The following is a 9,557-nucleotide window of genomic DNA, read 5'->3' on the forward strand; positions in this document are numbered from 1 at the left end:
AGCTAGAGGAATGCACCTGGATTCCTAAGATGCTGTTTCAGTTGCCGGCTCTGGCTGGGTTACAGGCCATCTGTGCAGGAAGGGCTGGTGGCATCCTGCCTCCTCTGAGCCTTGGAGGGGACCCCAGACCCCTCAAGGAGCTGGAGGAGGATGGAGTCTGGCTGAGAGGAAGCTTTTCTCCTGCTTGTCAAGGTGACAGTTCAGGGCCATGGTGACGAGGGAGAGTCATCCATAGCTGTCCTCAGACACCATACTCAGGCCACACAGCCCACCAGCACTGTGACACCAGGAGCTGGGGTGGGGTTCTCAGGGATGGGTGACACCACTGGAGTGTGGCCGATGGGGGGGTGGGAAGTGCAGTTCCACTGGGGCGTCTCTGCCTTCCCCATCTCGCCCACTCCCCTAAAGTGGTGGCTCCTTTAGATATGACGTGGGTGTCCTTGGCTACCTCAGCCAAGTCCTAAAAGTAGTCATCCCGTCTCCAATCTGAGTCAGAGGGATACAGAAGTCTCTACTGAACAAACACTTTATGTCATGTACGGTCCTAAGTGCTTTACAAACATTAGTTCATTGGATTCTTCCCCAACCCTATACATTGAGTACAATTATAATCCCAGTTTTACAGATGGAGAAACTGAGGCACACTGGGCTTAAGTAACAAGGCCACCCATGAAGCAATTGACATGGCCAGGGCAGTCTGTCCCCAGAGTCTGTATTCTTGACCCCCAGCTCTTCCTCCCACACAGGTCTCAGCCCAGTGAGCTAGAGGAATGCACCTGGATTCCTAAGATGCTGTTTCAGTTGCCGGCTCTGGCTGGGTTACAGGCCATCTGTGCAGGAAGGGCTGGTGGCATCCTGCCTCCTCTGAGCCTTGGAGGGGACCCCAGACCCCTCAAGGAGCTGGAGGAGGATGGAGTCTGGCTGAGAGGAAGCTTTTCTCCTGCTTGTCAAGGTGACAGTTCAGGGCCATGGTGACGAGGGAGAGTCATCCATAGCTGTCCTCAGACACCATACTCAGGCCACACAGCCCACCAGCACTGTGACACCAGGAGCTGGGGTGGGGTTCTCAGGGATGGGTGACACCACTGGAGTGTGGCCGATGGGGGGGTGGGAAGTGCAGTTCCACTGGGGCGTCTCTGCCTTCCCCATCTCGCCCACTCCCCTGAGGGTGCAGCCAGCATCCATTCCCCGTGGGCAGCCCACCCTCGCTGAGACTTGGAAGGCTGCCTGCTGCCCCGTTCCCAGCACAGGAGAGCAAAGCTCAAAGCCTCCGTCAGGCGTAATCAGCATGATCACATCTTTGTTGGATTTGGGCCAGGATGGGCGTCTTGACTTCTCATCAGGTGTCTGAGATGACGTCCAGGCGTGTCATTTACTGAGAACAAGGGAGCTTCTTGTTGTATTTCCATTTAAGGCTTAGCCTGCCCTTTGGGAGTGCTTGGCTTTCCCTCCAAAGTGGCATCTGCCACCTCCCTTCCTGAGAGGAGAATGGAGGGCGTGGCCATTGGCTAAAACCGTGGAGGCCTAATTGCATATTTTGCAAGTAATCTGCAAGGTGCACATCCCATGTCCAAACGCTCAGAAAACTGCCCAGCTCCTCTTTGCTCTGCCTTGTGATTGTCCGATTATGTTTCCCCCAGCACCCACACACCAGTTACCTTTGGGGTAGGTTGGTTCGACCCAGTTAAGAGAAGGAAATTGCACAGCTGGGTGTGTGGGGGTGAAGGGGGTGAGCATGCCATTGCCCAGGTTAATAGTCTGTGGCTTCTGAGTTTTGGACTCCACTTCTGACTGGTAGCTTCTGACACCCAGTCTCTCTGGGAGCTCGAACCATGGGTGGTTCCGACTCTCTGCAGAGATGAAAGCCCCAGCCTTGTGTGGCTAGATCTGGTGTAGAGGGGAATTACCCAGTTGCTTAACGACCTCCCCTACACACACACACTCACACACATACACTCACGGGTGGGGCAGGCAGGCTCTGGGCTGCTGGACTTGGCCCTGGCTAATCCCAGTAAAGGTGAGTCCCAAGTCAGCACCTGTGTGGAGACATTTTATCAGGCTCGATGTTGATCCTCTAGTCTGAGAACAAGTTCAAACAGGCCAGACCCACCGGCTTGTGAGCTCCTGGGAAAGTCCTCCTTGGACAGTTCTGTTCCAGAGCTAATTCCCAGCAAGTCTCCAGCTTTGTAGCCTCCTCCCAGAGAGGCTGGCTCCCCAGTTGGGCTCACACAGAGCCCTGGGGGCAGCTCATTGTCCCTTGTATGTTTTTCTGTCGGACTGAGCCTCTGTCCAGCTCCTCCCCCGCCAGCCTGTCTACAAAGCCCCACCCTGCAGTCCCCGGGCCTGCCTCCCTGTGTCCAGGTGGGCCCCTATCTGACGGTGCCTGTAACAGAGGGCCCAAGGAGCAGGAGTACTGTCCCTCTTCGGCTTTGAGAGTTTTCTCAGAGAGGGTCTGTTTGCTTCTTGCCCTGGCAGAGGGGAGACAAGCTGAGGAGTTTAGCGGAAGATAACAATTAAAATAGTCCTGACCAGCATAGAAGTTTCTATGTGCTGAGTACAACTGACCAAGGAAAGCTGGCTGTGTCAGAAGCTGCTAGTGTCAGGGTGGGGGGGCGAGGGCTTGGAGACCCAGGCTCCGGTCCCAGTTTCCCCCTTCCTTCACCAAGTGACTATTGGAAGGCCCCTCTCCTCTCTGGGCATCCAGCTCCCCTCCTGGACTGTGCACATGTGGGACCAGATCAGTATAAATCTTCTGTGACTGCAACCCACAGTAAGAACTACATTTTAGGCTGCAACCCAGTACCCACACACTGCTTCACTCGATAGTGGGTGTCTTACCTCCTGCCCTGCACTCTGGTGTTTTAGATGCCAGGATATATTATTCTATTCTATTTTTTCAGTGATGGTCACAATTGCTAAATTGATTCCATAATCCATAATGGGTCACAACCTGTAGTTTGGAAAGTAATATCAGTTAATGGCTAAGGTTCCTTCCACTCTGAACATTCTGGGATTCTATGAGCATTATTATGGGGGCCGGGGAAAGGCTGCATCACAAGGTCAGCTGGATCTAGGATCCCTAATCAAGAACCTTGACTGAGCCTTTCTCTCTTTCCCTGGCCAGATCTACAACGGGACCCTCAAGCGAGAGCCTGACAACAGGCGCTTCAGCTCCTACAGCCAGATGGAGAACTGGAGCCGGCACTACCCCCGGGGCAGCTATAACACCACCGGCGCAGGCAGCGACATCTGCTTCATGCAGAAAATCAAAGCGAGCCGCAGTGAGCCGGACCTCTACTGCGACCCACGGGGCACCCTGCGCAAGGGCACACTGGGCAGCAAGGGCCACAAGACCACCCAGAACCGCTATAGCTTCTACAGCACCTGCAGTGGTCAGAAGGCAGTCAAGAAATGCCCAGTGCGCCCACCCTCCTGTGCTTCCAAGCAGGACCCAGTGTGTGTCCCGCCCATCTCCTGCAACAAGGACATGTCCTTTGGCCACTCAAGGGCCAGCTCTAAGTGAGTGCTGCTAGGCTGGGGTGGGGGGCCCGGCGGGGGCCAGGTGAGAGGTAAACCATTAGCTTGGCTGCATTCTGCAGTGGACTCCTTGGATGAGGGGAGAAACATAGCCTCTGTCCCTGGGGAGTTTGTTGACCCTGCCTTGGGTAGTACCTGGCCCAATGGGCTCCTGACCTCAGGGAATTCTCAGTGTGAAGGGAAGACAGAACCCAGACACTGAGTATGTAGGTTTTAGAGGTGTCACAGGTTATGAACAGAGGGAAGCTGATTAGAAAAGGTAGCTGGGCCAGTGGTTCTCAAAGTGAGTTCCTCTGACCAGAAACAGCAACGTCACCTGGGAATTTGTTAGAGATGCTTATTCTTGGGCCCCACCCAGACCTCCTGACTCAGAAACACTGAAAGAGGAGCCCGGCAATGTGTGTTCATCACACCCTGCAGGTAATTGTGACTCACACAGAGTTTGAGAACCTCTGATCTCAGGCATGCAGATCTCTATCCATGTTGTGAAATAGCAAAGGAATGCGCCCTGGTGTAGATGGTGGGAATAGAATGGATCGTAGGTTATGTTATAAGATGGTAAGTCCTAAGGACAAACAGGACAAATAGACATAAAAAATGAGGGACATGAGCAAGTGCAAAGGAACAGAACATAAATGTTGAAGGGCCGTTGCCCAGTGGGAATGAAGGAGACCAAATGGGGTGTCCTGTAAAGAGCCATACGCACAGGTGTCATGGGGCTACGGTGTCATGCGTGACATTGAGCCTGCCCTTCAGGGCTCAGAGTGCCATGGACCTTTGAACTGTCCTTTATCACCACCTAATGGTCATGATTATTCACTTACTTAGCAAACATTTACTGAGCCTCTACTACGCGGCAGGCTCTGTGCTGAGTGCAGGGGACACAGCCACAAACAGGTCAGCCTAGAGCTGTCCTGGATCTACACGATTAACTACTTTTCATAGAGCCCTAGGCTTTGCATTCTTCATCTTTAATTGTCACAACCCCTTCCGGGCAGGTGCTAGTATTCCTGAGGACACAAGGCACAGAGATGTTAAGTAGCTTGCCCAAGGCCACACAGCTGACTCTGCATCCTGTGATCTTCCCTACTGGTACCACACTGTTCTGAAAATAAGCAGAACCCCCTTATGAAGCTGGACCTCTCCTAGTTATTGAAGGCCATAAGGAATATTTAGGATGATTTGGAGAAGGACTAAGAAACCTCTTTCCCTTGGAGACTGATCAGGGCAGGATCTGGCCCCGGCTTATTGCCCCAACCAGAGGCCCTGAGTTGGAGGGTCTACGTGAGATATGGGGAGTATGAGTGACAAGCCATTTAAAGATGACATTTCACTGGAGGATGCAGAGTTACATTCTCTCAATGCAAGGCAGGGGAGCTACTAACCCAATCCCAGAGACCTCTGCCCCTTGTTGGAGGGTCTACGTGAGATATGGGGAGTATGAGTGACAAGCCATTTAAAGATGACATTTCACTGGAGGATGCAGAGTGACATTCTCTCAATGCAAGGCAGGGGAGCTACTAACCCAATCCCAGAGACCTCTGCCCCTTGTGTGATTTTTCCAGAAATGAAGCTGGGTTGCTAGCTAAAACCATGACTGTTTATTGAGCACCTACTATGGCAAAATGTGAGTCTAGTACGGATGAGGAGAGGGCTTCCTCTGTGAATGCTGAAGGGCATCTAGTGGGGCAGGGCTGGGTGCCACAGAAGGGCCTGCCCCTGCCCTTGAGGAACTCTCCATCTCTGTTGGGAACCAGGTCATGGTCAGGTGGAAAGATGGCCTGTGACTCAACACCATGGGGGCTGGATGCCTGAGACCTGGTCAGGGCGCTGTGAAGAGAGTGGTCTTGCTGGAGCAGACCCTTGTTAGGAGCTGGGCCATATGCAAGAGGACACAATGGAGCCGGTCATTAGGTGAAAACATGAAATTTCTGGTTTTGTGGCTCAAAAAATATAGACTATCTGCCATTTCCTATGGTTCCACCTAACGCATGACCTTGGATGTCAGTCTAAGCAGTTTGAACCTAAACCTTCAGAATGGAGAACCACTGACAGTTTCGGAGCTGGGGAACAGCATCGTGAACAGGGTTCTAGGACCACTTATCTGGAAAAAGCATGTAAAATGTTGGACGGGGGAGCTTGAGAAGAGAGCCAGTTACAGGGGTCCCCGTTGCCATCCCCAGGAGAGTGATCATGATCAGTAAGAAAGTGGTGGCCGTGAGGATGGGAGGAAGGAGTAGATGTGAGAATTTTTGTGTAAGAAGAGCCAATTGGACTTGGGGAGGGAGGGACAGATGGATGTTCAGATGGATGGACAGAGAGGCCCGTGGGCCATTCTCTACCATTTTCCCAATACCAGGCACACACATGAGAGACAGCAGCGTGGGTGGAAAGCTTCCCCCCAGGAATAGGGTGGGATGTTTTCTCAGTGCAGAGATAACTTACCTGCTTGGACATTAACCCATGATCAGGCTCTCACCACAGTCAATGTTCTCACGTGGGGGAAATCCACTGTGAGCCTTTTCCTCCTCTGGAGGAGCTGTTCCACAGGGATGTTTTCCACGTGGGCCTGGGGTTGCCTTGTTCTGGCTCTCCTGAGGGAAGATCAGGATGTGGCAGCTCAGGAGTGCAATGAGGAATCCTGAGCCCCCTTGCTAGCATTCCCAGCCCACCTTGTAACCCCTGCCCACTCCTTGCAGGATCTGCAGTGAGGACATTGAGTGCAGTGGGCTGACCATCCCCAAGGCTGTGCAATATCTGAGCTCTCAGGATGAGAAGTACCAGGCCATTGGGGCCTATTACATCCAGCACACCTGCTTCCAGGATGAGTCTGCCAAGCAACAGGTAACTGTCTGCACACCTTCCTTCCTGGTAGGCCAGGGCAGGACCTGGGCATGACAGCCTGACCTGCATTTAGAAATGGGTGGGGGCATTTGCTGTTGGCTTCTTCTCACCCTGCCAGCTTCCAAGGGTGAGGAATGTGCCTGGCATTGCCTAAGGTCAGAGTTGAGCATCCTAACCTTCCGGAGAGCAAAGCCTTCTGGTCGAGTGGATATTAGGCAAATAGATGCATTTCCTCCACTGGCCATGGAAGAGGCACTTCAGTGACAGCCACAGGTTCAGCAGAAATCCCTTCTCAAATGACACTAGAGAGCATGACTGCTCTCTCTCTCTCTCTCTCCCTCCCTCCCTCCCTCCCTCCCTCTCCCCACTCTCCAGGCATCTTATGGTATAAAACAGGGCTTGTTCATGCCTCCCCAGCTTGGCTGGCAAGCAGGACACCTACAGGGTTCTGCAGTTGAGCCTAAGGATATAGTGCCATAAATGGGTTTCCTGGAGTCCAGGATTAGTTTGCATGAAAGTTTCTTCCATAGGAGAAAGGGTTTCCATGGGAGCATCTCCCTTACATCCTCCCCACTCTCCAGGCATCTTATGGTATAAAACAGGGCTTGTTCATGCCTCCCCAGTTTGGCTGGCAAGCAGGACACCTACAGGGTTCTGCAGTTGAGCCTAAGGATATAGTGCCATAAATGGGTTTCCTGGAGTCCAGGATGAGTTTGCATGAAAGTTTCTTCCATAGGAGAAAGGGTTTCCATGGGAGCATCTCCCTTACATCTGTGTTCTGCTTTAGGATTTTGAGGTGTATTTGTATCCATTTTCTCATCTGGTCCTCACTGACATGTTCCAGAGGAGGAAAATAGGGATAGGGCTCAGGAAAGAGGAGCGACTCACTGAGGGTCTTCCTGCCAGGATGTGGGGGAGCTAGGATTGGCACCCAGGTCTTTTGGCTCCTGGTCTGGGTCAGTTACCATTACTTTACACTGCTTACTTGTACTGGAGGACTTGGATGTTTCTGAACTGGAAGTAGATTTTTTGGTATGAGATAAAAACGCTTTGAGTGGAGAATTATTAGATCAGCCTGAACTCCCTTGACTGCGTGGCTGTCTTCTGGCAGGTCTATCAGCTGGGAGGCATCTGTAAGCTGGTGGACCTCCTCCGTAGCCCCAACCAGAACGTCCAGCAGGCCGCGGCGGGGGCCCTGCGCAACCTGGTGTTCAGGAGCACCACCAACAAGCTGGAGACCCGGAGGCAGAACGGGATCCGTGAGGCCGTCAACCTCCTGAGGAGGACGGGGAGCACTGAGATCCAGAAACAACTGACCGGTAGGTCGCCCAGCTGTGAAGGGCCAGGGTGGGGAGCAGCGCAGGACCGCTGGCTTTGGCCTCATGCTAGGGGACAGGCCAGCACCTCCAGGCTGGGCCAAGGCACAGCTGTGAAGACTTTAGGTTAATGTCCTGGGAGCCCAATGGCACTGGCCTTGGTCAGAGTAGTGGTGTCCAGATGGTGACCTGGGTGGTGTACACCCCCACCAGGGTCACTGTGTTTTTGAGGTTAGAGGGCAAGTGGAGGAAGGCTGGGTCCAGGCAGGATCCATATTCAGCAGTCCCTGGGATTTGCAGATGATGGAGAAGAGAGCGAGGCTGGTGGGGGCAGGTATTAACAGGTCTTAAGCACCTACCTTGTGTTCAAAAAATATGCTAAGCACTCAGGGTAGGGGGCACAAGAGATAGACGTCATGATGAAGTCCTCGAATTGGACTGAGAAGATGAGATCTTGTACAAAGTAACAACTGATGAATATATCTAGAATGACTTTCAGGTGGAAAATAGAGAACAGTAGAAGATCCTGCCTGCTAAAATTTCTATTAAAAACCTCTGATCAGGCCGGCCCGGTGGCGCACTCGGTAGAGTGCAGTGCTTGGGAGCGCAGTGGCGCTCCCGCCAAGGGTTCGGATCCCATATAGAGACCGGTCCGCTCACTGGCTGAGCGCGGTGCGGGCGCGACACCGAGGGTTGTGATCCCATTACCGGTCACGAAAAAAGACATAAAGGAAAAAAAAAAAAAAACCACTGATCAATCAAATGTTTTTTGATCACATGTGCATAATTTTGACCTAGATAGAGAACTCTGAGATGCTCACTACCCTCAAAGAACCTGCAGTCTAGTTGGGACTTTGAGAAATGGGATCATGAAACAATCATCAATAGATTTGATAGACCAGGTCTACCTGGAAGGTGACGTTTCACTAGCGCCCACTTGCCCGAGCCCCGGCTGGGCGTGGTACCTTGGTCCCCGGGGCTTCCTGAGCCTGGCGCATGTTGGGTTGATGGTCTTCGTGCGACCCCCAGGGCTGCTCTGGAACCTGTCTTCCACCGACGAGTTGAAGGAGGAGCTCATTGCCGATGCCCTGCCTGTCCTGGCCGACCGTGTCATCATCCCCTTCTCCGGCTGGTGCGATGGCAACAGCAACATGACCCGGGAAGCGGTGGACCCTGAGGTGTTCTTCAATGCCACAGGCTGCCTGAGGTGAGGGAAGAGGCCAACGGGGTCTTTGTGCCTCAGCCTTGGGCCCTTCTCCAGACAGCCCCATCCCAGCCAACATCAGCCAGGACGGGGAGCGTAACCTCCAACCTGGCGCTGGCTCTCACGGGCAGCCTATGAGGCACGGGACCAGGCCTTCCAGCCTTCCCTGAATCTGGATGTGGCTCAGGACCCTGCCCCTCCTTTGAGGGAACACAGCAGACATTTGTTAAGTATGTAAGAGTGGAAATGCCTGGATTTGAGCATCCAAACTGGTTCAACCATTTCCACCTCCTCCACTCCCGAAAAAATGCATTTCTTGTACTATCTTGAAGAGCGTTCTTTTAGACAAAAGTCTACTGATTGGCTGCTAATGAGTCACTTCCTGGCTGTGGTGTGAAAACCGTTTACCATCTTCATTTGCATGAAGATGGCACTGCTTTGCCCAGAGTTTCCTGAGTTCCACATCGGGATGTGGCAAAGCCCCTGTGGGACTGCTGGGTGTGCTTGTTCTAGAGCAAGGGTTTACAGGCTGGCGAGGTGTGGATGGGGGTTGCTGGTACAGAGTGTGGAGCCGTGGGACAAGATCCTCTTCAGAGTCACACTTTGCTCTAATGGGGTTTGTCTTCCCCAACTCCTGAGAACCTCCCAGAATGGGG

At 52.9% G+C, this 9,557-nt stretch overlaps 1 protein-coding gene across 1 annotated transcript in view; it reads left to right on the forward strand.

The window, feature by feature from the left end:
* Positions 1–8,908, forward strand: part of LOC103581653 (plakophilin-1) — a 33,823-nt gene extending 24,915 nt beyond the window's left edge. Inside the window, exons 3-6 of the mRNA XM_008563428.1 lie at positions 3,125–3,519; positions 6,237–6,381; positions 7,493–7,700; positions 8,727–8,908. Coding sequence (XP_008561650.1) covers positions 3,125–3,519; positions 6,237–6,381; positions 7,493–7,700; positions 8,727–8,908 — 930 coding nt within the window. The remainder of the gene's footprint in view (positions 1–3,124; positions 3,520–6,236; positions 6,382–7,492; positions 7,701–8,726) is intronic.
* The last annotated feature ends 649 nt before the right edge of the window (positions 8,909–9,557 follow it).

This window comes from Galeopterus variegatus, unplaced genomic scaffold, assembly GCF_000696425.1.
Source record: "Galeopterus variegatus unplaced genomic scaffold, G_variegatus-3.0.2 Scaffold13606, whole genome shotgun sequence".
Classification (NCBI taxonomy): domain Eukaryota; kingdom Metazoa; phylum Chordata; class Mammalia; order Dermoptera; family Cynocephalidae; genus Galeopterus; species Galeopterus variegatus.